Source organism: Gnatocerus cornutus, chromosome 1 (assembly GCF_029298725.1).
Source record: "Gnatocerus cornutus isolate USDA-ARS CGAHR chromosome 1, icGnaCorn1.1, whole genome shotgun sequence".
Lineage (NCBI taxonomy): Eukaryota > Metazoa > Arthropoda > Insecta > Coleoptera > Tenebrionidae > Gnatocerus > Gnatocerus cornutus.
In genome coordinates this window covers 35,185,918-35,202,124 of record NC_142233.1, presented here as the reverse complement: position 1 = coordinate 35,202,124, position 16,207 = coordinate 35,185,918, and the positions used below count along the sequence as shown (strand labels likewise).

At 31.3% G+C, this 16,207-nt stretch overlaps 2 protein-coding genes across 4 annotated transcripts in view; one reads left to right on the top strand and one right to left on the bottom strand.

Annotated features, from left to right (window-relative positions):
- The window catches only part of nolo (ADAMTS-like no long nerve cord), a 187,233-nt gene that overhangs the window by 64,132 nt on the left and 106,894 nt on the right, over nucleotides 1-16,207 (bottom strand). For all 3 annotated transcript variants that reach the window (XM_088048657.1, XM_088048665.1, XM_088048674.1), the window contains exons 4-5: nucleotides 14,554-14,640; nucleotides 11,536-11,709 (exon numbers count right to left, since the gene is read on the bottom strand). In XM_088048657.1, coding sequence (XP_087904783.1) covers nucleotides 11,536-11,709; nucleotides 14,554-14,640 — 261 coding nt within the window. The remainder of the gene's footprint in view (nucleotides 1-11,535; nucleotides 11,710-14,553; nucleotides 14,641-16,207) is intronic.
- Nucleotides 848-5,758, top strand: LOC148182096 (uncharacterized). The gene is made up of 3 exons (XM_088048784.1): nucleotides 848-859; nucleotides 947-1,239; nucleotides 5,672-5,758. The coding sequence occupies exons 1-3, from the start codon at nucleotides 848-850 to the stop codon at nucleotides 5,715-5,717; spliced, it is 351 nt and encodes a 116-aa protein (XP_087904910.1). The 3' UTR covers nucleotides 5,718-5,758.

The following is a 16,207-nucleotide window of genomic DNA, read 5'->3' as shown; positions in this document are numbered from 1 at the left end:
TGGGAACTACGTTTACACCCATCTGTCAACAACTTGTGTCACAAATGACATCTATCCTTTGGCTCGCTTTAGATTGTAACAAAAGTCTTAATTGGTGAAATTGTCACTTTGTCGATGTAAATTAACGATTTCTGGTGTCCATAAAGTGCAACATGCCCGTGTTAATCAAAATTAACCTTTATAAGATAGAATGAAGTGACTTGTGAAATTTTGGTGTAAACGTAGTTTGCCACTGCGCTGTCAGAATTTTGAAAACTAACTTGATAAAACAGCGTTTTTTTCGCAAATTTTAAACACAATTTGCATTAGATTTAAAATAAAAACTCAAATATTTGTATCATAGTTATGTTGAAAAAAAAAATTAAATCGCGAATATTTCCGCAAAAACTCAAAAATCGCTAAAAATTATACTTCTTAGGCGTCGCGACGCCAAACAAACTGTGATAAAAAACAAATTTTTGCGTCAGCTTTTAGAGCTTTGTCAACTATAAGCGTATGCAAATTTTCAAAATTGTAACTTTAAAATTAAAGACGATTTTGGGGGTGGACACAAGTGTTGCCGGACCCTGTATAGCTATGGGTCTGATACCCATCTAAATTGAACTTAATACAGAGTGATTACGTTTTAATGAGGTGTCTCATCAAATCCGAAAATCGTCTTCATTATCGATTTCAACACCCAATTCCTTTGTCTTACCTTTGTCTTTGTCTTTGTCTTACCTAACGTAAACAAAAACTGGCCCAGCACGGAACCCAGAAAATTGGGTGTGTGGTCACCAAGGTTGATTTTGCAATATAAAAAGCCACTCGGGCCCCAAAATGGCATCAGATCGAAATCGATTCCACCATGAACTCCTTCGTAAGTACCCAACTTGGTCTTATCAGAGCGCACGAATTAAAAATTATTAAAAATTATTAATTATTAAATTATTAATTATTATTACAGGCCGCTATCGCCGTTTTGGCTCTCCTCGCCTGTGCTAACGCCCAAATCATCCAAGGGCCCAGCAGCAGATCTACGGTTGTTGGACCGGATGGTAGTTCTATTTCCTCTGCTGCTCCTGGGGGTACTGTAATTGCTGGACATCACGGAGGAGTGGTTGCTCATGCTGCTCCTGTAGTCGCTGCTGCTCCTGCTGTCGCTCATCATGCTTACGCCGCTCCTGTTGTCGCTCATCATGCTTATGCCGCCCCTGCTGTGGTTGCTCATCATGCTCCGCTTGCCTATGCTCATCATGGGTACATCTTTTAAGTATTTATGTTTCGTTCAGTAAAAAATTGGGAAAAATAAAAAAGTTCAAAGGATTTATTTCGATTTATTTTGTTCTTCTGGAAAAAATGAAGAAAAAATTTTGGTGAATCTAAAACGGTTGCAGAAAATTGGGGGGCATTCAGATAATCCAAAAAATAAGAATTACAACAATTTATGGATTTAGAAAAATCGAATAAAAATAACAAATTTAATTTCAAATTAAAATCTTTATTTTGGGTGGCAAGAAAATTTTTAGTTTTTTTCAACACCCTGTAATTGCGTTATTTTTGCTGTCACAGTATTGAAATTTTGGGAGGTTGTTTACGTTACCGATATATCAATATTACAAAATTACAAAAATTTGGAACAACCAAGAAAAGTTTTGGAAAATTTTGTTTAGAGAAATAATGAATGAAAAACTATTTTCTTAAAACTCTGTAGTGTTAGGATTTTTGGTGTTACACTGTTGAAACTTTGAAAAGCTTCTTTTAAAGATTTTTCTATTATGACTACCAACTTGCAAAAATTACTCGCGCAAAAAATTTTTGTAAATTTTTGAGTGTGGATGGCCAAAATAAAATAATTTTGTCTCTAAAATTAAATCTACTACAATTTGCGTGTCTTCCTTAAAAATCTTTTAATTTAGTCTAGTCAATAAGCTAGTCAAAAGCAGTAAAACCTCCAAATATTACTGTTTTTTGCCTAAAACTGCCAAAGTTATGGAAATTAATAAAAAGTTTAAAAAATTTTTCGTTCGTCTCCAAAATATATATCTTTAATTGTGTTTTTTTTGTAATTTGGCACAGTTGGTAAACTAATCAAAAGAAGTAAAACCTCCAAATTTCACTGTTTTATGATTATTATTTTAGAAGTTGTGGAAATTAATAAAAAATGAAAAATGAAAAATAATTTTCGTTCATTTTAAAAGACAATGTTTAAAAAACGTGTTTCTTGTTATAAAATTTTGTAATTTGACACAGTTGATAAACTACTCAAAAGTAGTAAAACTTCAAATTTTATTGTTTTATGATTATTATTTTCAAAGTTATGGAAATTAATAGAAAATACAAAAAAAATTGTTGGTGTCTAAAAAAAAAATTTTAAAAATCGTGTTTCTTGCTTAAAAATTTTGTAGTTAAGCACAATTGATAAACTAATCAATAGTAGTAGAAATTCCAAATTTTACTGTTTTATGACTAAAATTACCAAAGTTATAGAAATTCTTAGAAAATGTAAAACGTTTTTCGTTCGTCTTCGAAATATTTTTTTTTAATCGTGTTTCTTGTTTTAAAATTTTGTAGTTTGGCAGAATTAATAAACTAGTCAAAAGAAGTAAAACCTCCAAATTTTACTGTTTTATGTCTAAAATTACCGAAGTTATGGAAATTCATAGAAAATGTAAGAAGTTTTTGGTTCGTCTTCAAAATAATTTTTTTAAAAAATCGTGTTTCTTGTTTAAAAATTTTGTAATTTGGCACAGTTGATAAACTAGTCAAAAAGTACCAAAACCTTTAATTTTTACTGTTTTATATCAGAACTGCTAAAGTTACGAAAATCAATAGAAAATGTAAAGAAATTGTTGTTCGTCTCCAACATAAAATTTTTAAAATTCGTGTTTATTGTTTTAAAATTTTGTATTTTCGCTTAGTTAATAAAATAGTCAAGAGTAGTAAAACTTTTGTAAAAATTTTGCTACATGACTAGATCTGTCAAAGTAACAGAAATTAATAGGAAATGTAAAAATATTTCGTCCGTCTCTAAAATAAAGTTTTGAAAATTCGTGTTTCTTCTTTTAAATTTTTGTAGTTTTGCACCGTTAATAAACAAGTCAAAAGTAGTATAACCTCCAAATTTTACTGCTTTACGATTAAAAATTGCAAAGTTCCGGAATTCTGTTTTTTCCGAAAATTGTATAGTCCAAAAATAAATTTGAAACACCCTGTAACTCAACCACTGTCTTTTTTTCGTGTTAATTTCCGACATTTTAGGCTAAAATGTGAAGCAATAAGAAAAAACCTTCTAAATCGGAACTCCACAACTAATCCCGTTTTAAAAATTACGACAAACAAAAAATTCCCCAAAAATCACCATAAACTACAGTTACTCGCAATTTTTCCATCTCGAAATTACCATTCCGTTCAAGCCAGAAACCACTTCTGGTCCTAACCCTGAACTTCAAACCGACACACCTCCAAATTTCATTGTCCGCAGTTGCGACAAAATTAAGTAATTTCCTGAGTCCATACAAAGTTAAATTCCGCCCCAAATTCCCACACACCAGAACCCCAATTGAACACCCAATTATCGTTTTTCCTAGTCAAATTAGCATAATTATCACGACGTTGTCTTTTCTTCGGAATTCGTTGTAATTACAATAGGCGGTAATTCCTTATAAGATTATCGCTTTAGTTCTCATGCAAATATAGCAGGTACCTGCAGGAAGCCTGGGATTTCTCTCCAGTCCGTTTCTCTGGAATCTATTTAGTAAGACGTGTAATTAATGTATCAGATGATTGTCCTTGAAATACATAACGTTCCGGTGAAATGTGGAAGGCGTTGTCTACTTGTATTACCAGTTTTAAGTGTTCTTATCTTCGGAACGCACAATCTTACCGTCGTGTTTCTGATGGAAACAACAACAAAAAAAAAACGTTTTAATTGTATTTCGTTGCACGGCTCCATTCCGACGAAATTAAACAGATTTTCTCGGAAAAACAGAAAATATTACATTTTCGTAATGATTTCGCAAGGCCGAAACGTATTGGCATTTCCTTATCAGATTTTAAGTTGGGCGGACATTTCCCGCTGTCCTTTTTCGTCTGGAGCGTCTATTGTGCTTATTTTTTTTATCTCGCATCGCTCCCCGATTGGTTGTTTCAGTGATAACCTTTGCCAATCGGACCGTTTTATCATCCGACATTGTAACTTTGAGACATTCGAGTCGATGAGCGCCGTTGGAGAAAATTGCATTATTATAAAGAGAATAGATAAATAACACGCTACACTATCGGATGCGGTTCCTGGCGATGCAATAAAATGGTGAGCGCGGTTTGACATTGTCAGGATAAACAGCATAAGGAGGATCTGGATAGTGCAGCTCCGGAGAATTATAAAAAAGTGGCTGCGAATCTGGGGGATGCGACAAAAGTTGAAATTTACAGGGGGGGTTCATCTAAGAGTTTTGAGCCCCATATCTTTGTTTATATTTATAAACGGATTTATTTTCTAAAATTTGAAAACTTTTTGATTCGTCCTAAAAAAAATGTCTAAAATCTACGTCTGTTGCTCCAGAATTTGAAAATTTGGTACAGTTATTAGGGGCTCAAAGATAGCAATCTCCCCAAATTTCATTGTTGTAGCGCTTTTTAATAAAATTTTAAAATATTTGGGTTTGTCCAAAAATGAAAATAAATAAAAATTTCTAAAATATACGTCTGTTGCTATAGAAGGTTGAAATTTGACACAGTTAACAAATAGGATAAGAATAGCAACCACCCCAAATTTCATTGTTATGACTCTAACACAACCAAAAATACACATTTTTATTATCAATTTTGAATCTTCTAAAAATCTCCGACCTAAAAATAAAAGTTTTTAAAATCTGCGCTTGTTGCTCTAAAATTTTGAAATTAAGTACAGTTATTAAATAAATCAAGAATAGCAAGCTCACCAAATTTCATCGCTGTAGCACAAACACAACCAAAAATACTATTTTTTTTTACAAAATTCTGAAACTTTTGTTTAAAATAAATAAATATTTCTAAAATCTCCTTCTGTTGCTCCAAAACTTTAAAATTTAACACAGTTAACAAATGGGTGAAGAATAGCAACCCATCCAAATTTCATCGTTATGGTTCTAACACAAGCAAAGATACACATTTTTATTCTGAATTTTAAATCTTTTGGCTCCGTCCAAAAAATAAAAATTTCTAAAATTTGCGCCTGTTACCTTAAAATCTGGAAATTTAGTACAGTGATTAAATAGACCAAAGATAACAACCTCACAAAATTTCATCGTTGTGGCACAAACTCAACCAAAAATCCCAGTATTTATATAAATTTTTTAAACTTTTGGGTTCGTTTAAAAAAAAGAAATAAAATTTTTAAAAATCTCCGTCTGTTGCTCCAGAACTTCGAAATTTGGCACAGTTAACAAATGAGTTAAGAATACTAACTTCTTCAAATTTCATCGTTTTGGCTCTAACACAACCAAAGATACCCATTTTAATTCTGAATTTGGATATTCTGGCTCCGTAGGGGAGAGGGGAGCATAGTGGAAAACTTAACAATCAATTAGTCACGCTTCCTAAAATAATAGGAATTAACAAAATTTTTTTACTAAATATCATAGACTAATGTATTGCGAATGATTTTGGTTGTACTTTTTTTGATTCCAATAAAGAACTTACGACATGTGAGCATTATTTTGAAAAATGGGATTTGCCCCGCTTTGCCCCGCATATAGGGGTAAAGTGGGGTACCCTATGGGACAATCAAATTTTTGAATAACTGTGTACTTACTTAAAAAAAGTAACATTTTAAAATTACTTAGTCATCAACGCTTATTGCACATAAATGAGTAGGTTCATCATATTTAGCCACTACATTTGTATGACCAAATTTTAAAAAAACTTGCTCTTTAACTTCGCGAATTTTTTAACAAAAACACTAAATTTCACATTTTGTTTTATAAAACATATAGGTTTTCACACTTTGTTTTATAAAACACACATGGTCAACTGTCAACTAACAACCAATCAAAACATGCTATTCGACTTTTTTCACGGCGTTTGATTTGAGCAGCAGCACTGTTGCCCCGCTATGCCCCGGTACCCCACTATGCCCGCCTCTCCCCTACTAAAAATTAAAATTTCTAAAATTTGCACCGGTTGCTCCAAAATTTTGAAATTTGGCACAGTTGACCAATGGGTTAAGAGTAGCAACCTCACTAAATTTCATCGTTGTAGCGCAACCACAACTAAAAATTGTTTTTTTTTATAAAATTTTGAAACTTTTCGGTTTGTTCTAAAATTAAAAATTTCTAAAATCTGAGTATATTGCCTTAGAATTTTAAGATTTTGTAAAGTTAATAAATAAGTTAACAGTATCAACCTTTCCAAATTTTATCGTTGTGACACAACTAAAGATGCAAATAATTATTTTGAATTTTGAAACTTTTGAGCCCGTTTTAAAATTAAAACAATTCTAAAATTTGATTCTGTTGGTGCATAACTTTGTAATTTTTTACAGTTAATCAATGAAGGTAGCGCTAACATAACCATTTAAAACTTTTTGGTTTGTCTTAAAAATTCAAATTTCTAAAGTATAAGTCTGTTGTCTCAGAATTTTGAAACTTGGTACAGGTAATAAATGAGATAAGAACTCACCAAATTTCATTGCTGTAGCACTGACCCAAGCAAAGGTACAACTTTTCTTTATAAAATTTTGAAACTTTGAGTTCATTCCAAAATAAATAAAAATTTCTGAAATATGAATCTGTTGCTTCAGAGTTTTGAAATTTGGCACAGTTAATAAATGGATCTAGAGTAGTAATGTCTCCAAATTTCATCACTGTACCACTAACATAACCAAATATACAATTTTTTTTTATAAAATTTTGAAACTTTTGGTCCGTACTAAAAATAAAAATTTCTAAAATATTCATCTGTTTTTCCAGAATTTTCAAATTTGGTTATTAATTAGACCGAGAGTAGTAATCTCCCCAAATTTCATCGCTGTAGCGCCGATTTAACCAAAGTTACTATTTTTTTTATAGAATTTTGAAACTTTTTGGTTCGTACTAAATCCAAAAGTTTCTAAAATCTGAGTGTGTTGCCTCAGAATTTTGAAATAGGGTACAATGAATAAACGAGTCAAGAGTAACAACCTGCCTAAATTTCATCGCTGTGACTCTAACACAAGCAAAAATATAAATTTTTCCAAAGTATCAAAAAAGAAACTGCTGCAAAAATGGTGGATGCGCCAATCCTCTAAATTTTCTTCAGCCTCAATGTCATGAAAACGTGTCAGCATTTTGCAGGTTTCGTCTGTCTAAACAGAGAAGGTAGAAGAAGCACAACGTCTTAAAGTCGTAAAATATGTGTACTATTATTAGAACCCGCAATAGAAATCAGAAAAATTCTCTCCAAAACAAACGTGAAATGAAGTTTATATTATGCGTCGTATTTGCTTCAGCACAATATTTCAATTTCGTTTATGCGAGTTAAAGCAACAAATGACAGCTCCTCTTTCAATTGTAGTCAATGCATGCCAAGGCAAATCTCGCAAGTAAATAAAAGCAACTTCGGCAAAATATGACATCCGAGCCAACAGTGCGAATATTTTGAGAATAAACACGCTTGTATGTATTGTGCAGTTTTCGGTGCAAAAGTAGTTTAATTACATCAGACATCTGTTCGTTGATAATTTAGCATTATAAATAAAATTTGCATATCGTCCTTTAATAAAGTTTGGCAGACGGCTCGTTAGCAATTTCACAATTAGGAAAGTTGGTTCGTTGGCTCCTGTTAGTTTAGTAAAGCAAAGAAAATTCCACTTTTCGTCCAGTCATCATTTTCCTTATCTCCGTGTGTTTTAGCGAACTTATGCTTATGTTTCGACTTATCGAAAGTGTTAAATTGTAGCGTTTTACGACCGTTATGTCTTCATCCACATTAAAAATTGAACCCTCGTAAAATACTTTATATTTTTGTTGACGTAACGAGCGAGGGCTTTCTTCCATTACGTTGTTTACACCAAACCCACTAAGGTTTTCTCGGGATTATTTGCTCAGAGAAAAGAGACGCGATGGCAGTAAAGATGCCGACTTCAATTTTGACAAATGCGCTCGGACAACCTTCGGTAACAAAGCTATTGACCCTTCACTTCAAAGATTGCTTTCGCCGGTATCGGCTGGATAAGTCATAAAACAATAAGTACCAACTTCGAATGACTTTAATTGACCATCGCTGATACCTTCGTTAGACGACATTAAGTGAAGAAATTCAATTACAAGTTTGGAAACATTTTAAATAATCCGCCGATATAGACAAGGCGCAGCCATCCGTTATGGAAAGAAATTTTCCGAGAAAACAAATTTGCTGCGAGTATTAAAGGAAATTCGTCTGAAGAAAGTTTCAAAATCATTTAAACGAAAGTTTGTACATCAAAGTTGCTTTGCATGGAGCGGGAATGATCAAGGGGGGTATTAGGTGTACGAAAGAAATTTTATATGGAAAATTTCATTTTTAGGCGGGGATTAAATGCCAGAAATTAATTGGGAAGTACGAAAATTTTCGCTTTTCCGCAAAATAACGCGAATCCGCAGCTATTTCGTTATATTTTGCAATTGGTAAAAAACTAGTGGAGGTATCTATCAAACAAAATTGAAACTTTTGAATCGCCTTAAAAATAAAAACTTTTAAATTTGAATTTGGCAAAATTAAAAAATTGATCAAAACTAGTATTCTCCATACATTTCATCGCTGTAGCATTGACTCAACCAAAGATACGTTTTTTTTTTTAATTTTGAAACTTTTTGGTTCGTCCTAAAAATAAAAAAGTCTAAAATCTGAGATTGTTGCCTTAGAATTTTAAAATTTTGAACCGTTAATAAATGAGTTAAGAGTATTTACCTCCAAAACTTTCATCGCTGTAGCACTAATATACATATCTAAAAATACAATGTTTTCTTATAAAATTTTGAAACTTTTTGGCACGTTCTAAAAACAAAAATTTCTAAATTCTGCGTCTGTTTCTCCAGAATTTTGAAATTTGGAACAGTCAATAAATGGGCCACAAGTAGCATCTCTCTAAATTTTATCGCTGTGACTCCTACACAACGAAAAATACAATTTTTGTGTACACTTTTGAATTTTGTTGGTTCATTCTAAAGTAAACTGTTGTCAGTCTGTTGCTCCACAATTTTTGAAATTTCGCAGTTAATAAATAGGCTAAAAGTAGTAATCTTTCCAAATTTTATCCCTGTAGCACTAACTTAACCAAAAATATATATTTTTAATACAATTTTGAAATTTTTTGATTCGTCCTCAAAATAAAAAAAATCTAAAATCCGAGTTTGCTGTCTTAAAATTTTGAAATTTGCCACAGTTAATAAATAAGTTAAGAGTATTAATCTTCCCAAATTTTATCCCTGTAGCAATAACTTTACCAAAAATATATACATATTTATTTAAACAATTTTGAAATGTTTTAATTCGTCCTAAAAATAAAAAAATTCTTAAATCCGAGTCTGTTCTCTTAAAATTTTAAAATTTGCTACAGTTAATAAATAAGTTGAGTATTAACTTCTCCAAATTTCATCGCTGTATCACTAACATAACCAAAAATACATTTTTTATACAATTTTAAAACTTTTTGAAGCGTCTTATAAACAAAAATTTCTAAAATCTGCGTCTGCGGCTCTACAATTTTGAAATTTGACACAATTAGTAAATAGGTTAAAAGTAGCAATCTCCTCAAATTTCATCGCTGTGAGTCTAACACAAGCAAAAATAATTTTTTTTTTATAAAATTTTGAAACTTTTTGGTTCGTTCTAAAAATAAAAATTTCTAAAATTTGTGTCTGTTGCCTTAGAATTTTGAAATTTGGTACAGTTAATAAATGAGTTAAGAGTATTTCCCTCCCCACACTTCATCTTTTTCATACTAACTTAACCAAAAATACATTTTCTTTATACAATTTTGAATTTTTTTAATAGGTCCTGAAAAAATTTTCTAAAATCTGACTCTATTACACCAGAATTTTGAAATTTGGCAGTTCATAAATGAATAAAAAATCGCAACCTGCTCAAATTTTATCGCTGTAGCTCTAATACAACCAAAAATTTTTTTTTATAAAATTTTGAAACTTTTTAGTTCGTCCTATAATTAAAAATTTCTAAAATCTGAGTCTGTCGCTTTAGAATTTGGAAATTTGCTACAGTTAATCAATGAGTCTAGAGTATTAACTTCTCTAAATTTTATCGCTGTAGCACTAAAATAACTAAAAATACAATTTTTTTATAAATTTTTATAACTTTTTAATACGCGTTCTAAATATAGAAATTTCTAAAATCTGCGTCTCTTGCTTCAGAATTTTAAAATTTGACACAGTTGTCTCAAAAGTTGCAATCTACCTAAATTTCATTGCTGTAGTTCTAACACAACCAAAAATATATTATTTTTTATAAAATATTGAAACTTTTTAGTGTGTCCTAAAAATATATTTTTTTTAAATCTTGGTCTGTTACTCCTGAATTTTCAAATTTGGCACAGTTAGTAAATCGGTTAAAAATAACAATCTCTTTAAATTTCATCGCTGTGGCTCTAACACAACCAAAAACACAATATTTTTTTTAATTTTGAAACTTTATTGTTCGTTGTAACAATAAAAAATCCTAAAATTTGAGTTTGTTGTCTTACAATTTTGAAATTTGCTACAGTTAATAAATGAATTATGAGTATTTATACCTAAAAGTTTCATTTCTGTATCAATAATATAACGAAAAATGCAATTGTTTTATAAAATTTTTAAACTTTTTGGTGCGTCATTGAAACAAAAATTTTTAAAATCTGAGTCTGTTATTTCAGAATTTTGAAATTTGGTACAGTTAATAAATAGTAAAAGTAACAACGTCACTAAAATTCATTGCTGTGGTTTTAACACAACCAAAGATACAAATTTTTATTTCAAATTTTAAAATTTTTGGATCCGTTCTAAAAATAAAATGCTCCAAAATTTTGAAGTTCAAATTTATTAGTTATTATTATTAATACATTTATTAATTTCAACCAAATTTACGATTTTTTTTATTGGTTTTCGAAATGTGCCATTTTTTTTTAATACATACATTAAAAAAATTCTAAAAATTTGCCGAATTAAGCAAAATACCAATTTTCGTCACACAGAGCGATCAAAAAAACTCTTTCCAACAAAGTAGACAAATTACACACCCAGTTAAGTGCTTAATATAAACGTCCGACGTACTCTAAAATATGACGAATAAAGTTAGTTTAACTACACTTTAATTTGCGCTATTGCCGGCAATAAATGTTTACGTACTCTGTAAATATCTAAGTTGATACAAGCAATAATCCTGCGAACACCTTTCTCCAAATACGAAAAATTGAACTTCCCCACTCGATCCCACCGAAAATCAAAGGCGAACTTCACTCGGATTCAAACAGAAAACTGCAGCGCCGCGTGATTAACATTCTCTTCTGCAATAATAATTAACCATTCCTATTTCCCGTGTTAATCAACGCCTCAGTTAATGACCTACCTGCATGTTGCATATTTTATATTTGACGTGTTCCCCCCGGCATGAGCCGGTCCTGCACGTCCTCAATTGATGAGAGACTCCCCCGTCGCAGGACCGGGAGCACCCCGACCACTCGGACCATAGCGACCACTCTCCAGTCCTCGCATCGACTTCTTGCAGCTGAGAGGACAGCTCCTGTAAATAAACTCGTTTATACAAAAACGTTGAGCGATCGATGTTCTCGTGCTGAAGACGTACTTAACATCATTAATTTTGCAGAGTAAGGGCACTAAGATCGTCTTTGTTTTAGAATTCTCTTATTCCCGTACTTTGTTCGGCGAAAGCACTTCCGATATTAATTGGCAACATTTTTCTTCCCGAAATTCGCCGACCAATAGTGTAAGTGATTTTATGAAGACCCTGATTAAGTGGCTGCTATTGAAAATAGAACGTAATCACTTCGCTGAGGGGGTTTTAACGGACTTTTCGTTAATACAGTGGATTTTTGTGGTCGATAAAGTAGAGATTGAGATTCAACGTTAAGACTAATAAGAAGAGTCGGAAGCTTACGATGAATAATGCATTGTTGATTCTTGGAAGCACTGGATTGCAGAATTGCAAATACGTCTTTACTCGCAAATTACAATAAATTACGTATTAGCAAGACCGCGCGATATGAAAATCCTCTTGTAAATTCACGAAGAGTGCTGTTTCTTTAGCAATTACTTCACGGGGATTTTCGCGGAATTATTACGATTTGGAGGGAAAGATGCAGTGAGATGTAGCCGTTCAAAACAACAATCAAAATCACTTCTTTATGCCTCAAAAACCAACCACTTTTTACAGCGTATTTTTTTATGGAATTTGGAAACTTTGATACGTCCAAAATAATATAAATTTAGAAAATCGGCGTCTGTTGTTACAGAATTTTGACAATTGACACAGTTAATAAATAGATCAAAAATAGCAACCACCCCCACTTTTATCGCTGTGGCTCTAACTCAACCAAAAATACAATTTTTTTTATAAAATTTTGAATGTTTTTCGTTCATCCTAAAAATAAAAATTTCTGAAATCTGAGTCTGATGTCTTAGAATTTTGAAACTTGGTAACATAACCAAAAATACAATTTTGTTTTTAAAATTTTAAAACTTTTTGGTTCTTCGCAAAAATAAAAATTTATAAAATCTGCGTCTGTGGCTCCAAAATTTTGAAATTCGGCACAGTCAATAAATGGGTCAAAAGGAGCAATATCTCCAATTTTATGGTTAAGGCTTTAACACAACCAAAATACAATTTTTAAACTTTTGGGTTTGTCCCAAAAATAAAAATTTCTAAAATCTGAGTTTGTTGCCTTAGAGCAGCGGTTGGAAAATTTTTTTAATCATTACCCCAAAATATTCTTGTGTAAGTTGATATTACCCCATGGCGAAGAGCAAAAAAAAACGAAATCGCCTCTTTTTAGCATCTTTCATATTGTAGCCCCCATGATAATTTTGAAAAGACAACAATAACTAAAAATTTGAATTAAACATCATTTATTCAAATTATCAATGTAATACCTAGTAATACATAACGGTAATATTAGTAATATAAGTAATATATGTCGCTAAATTGTTTAAGTTGAAAAAATACTAATAGGTTAATTAAATAGCAAATTAAAACTATATACTTTTTATTCACAAAAGTTTCATTTTTACCCCCGAAAGTTTAATTTTTACCCCAATTTACCCCGGTTCCCCGACCGATGCCTTAGAGTTTTCAAATTTAGCACAGTTAATAAATGAGTTAAAAGTTGTTCTCCCTCCAAATTTCATCGTTGTGGTTTTAACACAATCAAAAGTACATTTTTTGTTTTTAAAATTTTGAAATTTTTTGGTTTATCTTAAAAATAAAAAATTCTGAAATTTGAGGTTGTTGCTTTAGAATTTTGAAATTTGGTACAAATCATAAATAAATTATGAGTATTAGCCTCTATCAATTTCATCACTGTAGCACAAAAATACAATTTTTTATATAACATTTTTGAATTTTTTGGTACGTCTTAAAAACAAAATTTTTTAAAATCAGCGTCTTTTGATCCAGCATTTTGAAATTTTGCACTGTTAATAAATGTGACAAAAGTAGCAATCTCCCTTTCATCACTGTGGTTTTAACACAACGAAACATTTTTTATGAAATTTTGAAGTTTGTTTGTCCTATATAAAAACTTTTAAAATCTGCGTCTGTCGCCTTAGAATTTTGAAATTTGGCACAGTTAATAAATGGATCAAAAGTAGAAATCTCTCCAAATTTCACCGCTGTGGCTCTAACATAACCCAAAATACCCATTTTTATTTAAAATTTTAAAATGTTTGAGTCCGTCCTAAAAATAAAAATTTCTAAAATCTGGGTCTGTTGCTCCAAAATTTTGTAATTAAGCACAGTTAATAAATGAGTGAAAAGTAGCAAGTTCACCAAATTTCATCGCTGTAGCGCCAACACAACCAATAATACAAGTTTTTGTCTAAAATTTTGAAACTATTTGGTTCGTTCTAAAAGTAAAATTTTTTAAATTCTAGGTCCGTTATCTCAGAATTTTGAAATTTAGTACAGTTAGTAAATGGGTCGAGACTGGCAACGTCCCTAAATTTCATCTCTGTGGCTCTAAGACAACCAAAGATACACCTTTTAATGTTGAATTTTGAAACGAGACAGTTTCGAGATATTGCCGCTCAGAACAACAATAAAAATCGCCCCTTTCCACCCCAAAAACTACCCACTTTTTCCCAGCGTAATTAAAACGTATTTTGTTGGCAGTACAAGAGTTTCTAGGTGTCACGGACATTTCACAACCATTAATTTCGCCGTTATGTCGCGCTTTGCGCTTAATTTCCACACACAAAATCGCAATGTTGTACACAACTCGTTGAAAATTTTGATGTGAAATAAAACTTGTCGATCTTGTTTCCAACTTTATTTCGTGTTGCGAGACGCCTTGGAAATGACTCTTTCGCGTTTTTAAAATTGCCCATTAGCAGCTACTGATAAGATCTTTACCTGTTCGGAATCATCATCCGATGTTATAGGAACTTCTGCTATTGTGAGGTTGGTTTCCACACCACGTGATGGTAAGAAGCACGTCATCTGAAAGAAAAAATATTTTGAGTGAAAAACACTGGAAGTTTCTGGGTTATTACACGAAACTAATCGGGGAAACTATCGTTGGAAATCGATTCGGAAAAGTTTTGTTTTGGGACAGATCAAAAATATGATTTTCAATTATCTCCCTCTTTGCTTTGAGCCCACTTCTGCAGATGCAGATGTTAGATGGTTTCTGCCATTTTGTGTCGATGTAATCTTGGGAAAGTTTTTTGGGTCGCGATTTGGAAAGTTTGCTGTTAAATTAAGCGGTTATTAGGTGGTGAAGTTTTAAAGAAACAACTAATAGTGGAAAAGATTTTAGATTTCAGGTGAGGAAATTCAACTAGATAGAGGAAGAAAACCTTTTATAATTTTGAGTTTTAATCCCGAGACGGCGAAATTTGCATGATTTACTACTTTGTTCTTGTTTAGCAACTGTGCCAAATTGCAAAAATTTAAAGCAAGAAACAAAATTTTTAGAAATTTTTTAAGTGGCTGAAAAATGGTGGATGCGCCAAAAAAAAAATTTTGACAGCTTTGATCCCAAAATAGTCAAATTTGCAGATTTTACTACTTTAAGCTTGTTTATTAATTGGACAAATTTTTAAAATTTAAGGGCAAAAAATACAGTTTTTAGATATTTTTACTTTGAAACGAAGCAAAACTTTGGGGATTTTTCTGTAAACGACTGTAATTTTGACAATTTTGATCGTAAATTAGTGAAATTTACAGATTTTGGTACTTTAAGCTTGTTTATTAATTAGACTAAATTTCAAAATTTTAGAGCAAAAAATACAATTTTTAATTATTTTCAATTTTAATCGAAAAAAAACTTCGAGGATTTTTCTGTAAATTTCTGTAATTTTGACAATTTTGAAGGTAAAACAGTGAAATTTGCAGGTTTTGTTACTTTTGGTTTATTTATGACGCATGTTAAATTTTAAAATTTTAGAACGGAAAACAGAATTTTTAAAGATTTATAAAAAGGCTAAAAAATGGTGGATGCGCCAACATTGTAAATTTTGAATACAATTTTGTTAGTTTTGATCGTAAAACAGTAAAATTTACAGACTTTGCTACTTCTGACTTGTTTATCAATTGTGCCAAATGCCAAAATATTAGAGCAAAAAGTAGAATTTTCAAAAATTTTTACTTTGAAAAGAAACCAAATAGCCAAATTTTCTATGATTTAATATAATTTTGGCAATTTTAGACTTAAACCTGTGAAAGTTGCAAGAGTTGTTACCTTCGACTGGGCTTAATCCCAAAATTTTAGAGCAAAGAACAAAATTAAAAAAAAAAATTATTTGTTAAAAATGATGGATGCGTCAAACATCTAATTTCAACCAATTTTCGTAATAAACCTGTATTTCCCCATAATAAAAAATTTCCTAGCCGCAACATCTAAGCTATATTTTATCTAAACTATGCCACCATAAAAAATTATTTAACATTTATCTCCGCCCAGCGGCCACGTGAAAATTTAATAGAATTTTAACAACACCGCGCTCATTACACTCTAAGATATCCTCATCTTTCGTAACAAATAAAAGATTACTTCGTAACTTCG

Coding starts and splice junctions, on each gene's coding strand:
- LOC148182096 (XM_088048784.1), top strand. Junction 1,240..5,671: donor CTTGCCTATGCTCATCATGG/GTACATCTTTTA, acceptor ACGACATGTGAG/CATTATTTTGAAAAATGGGA.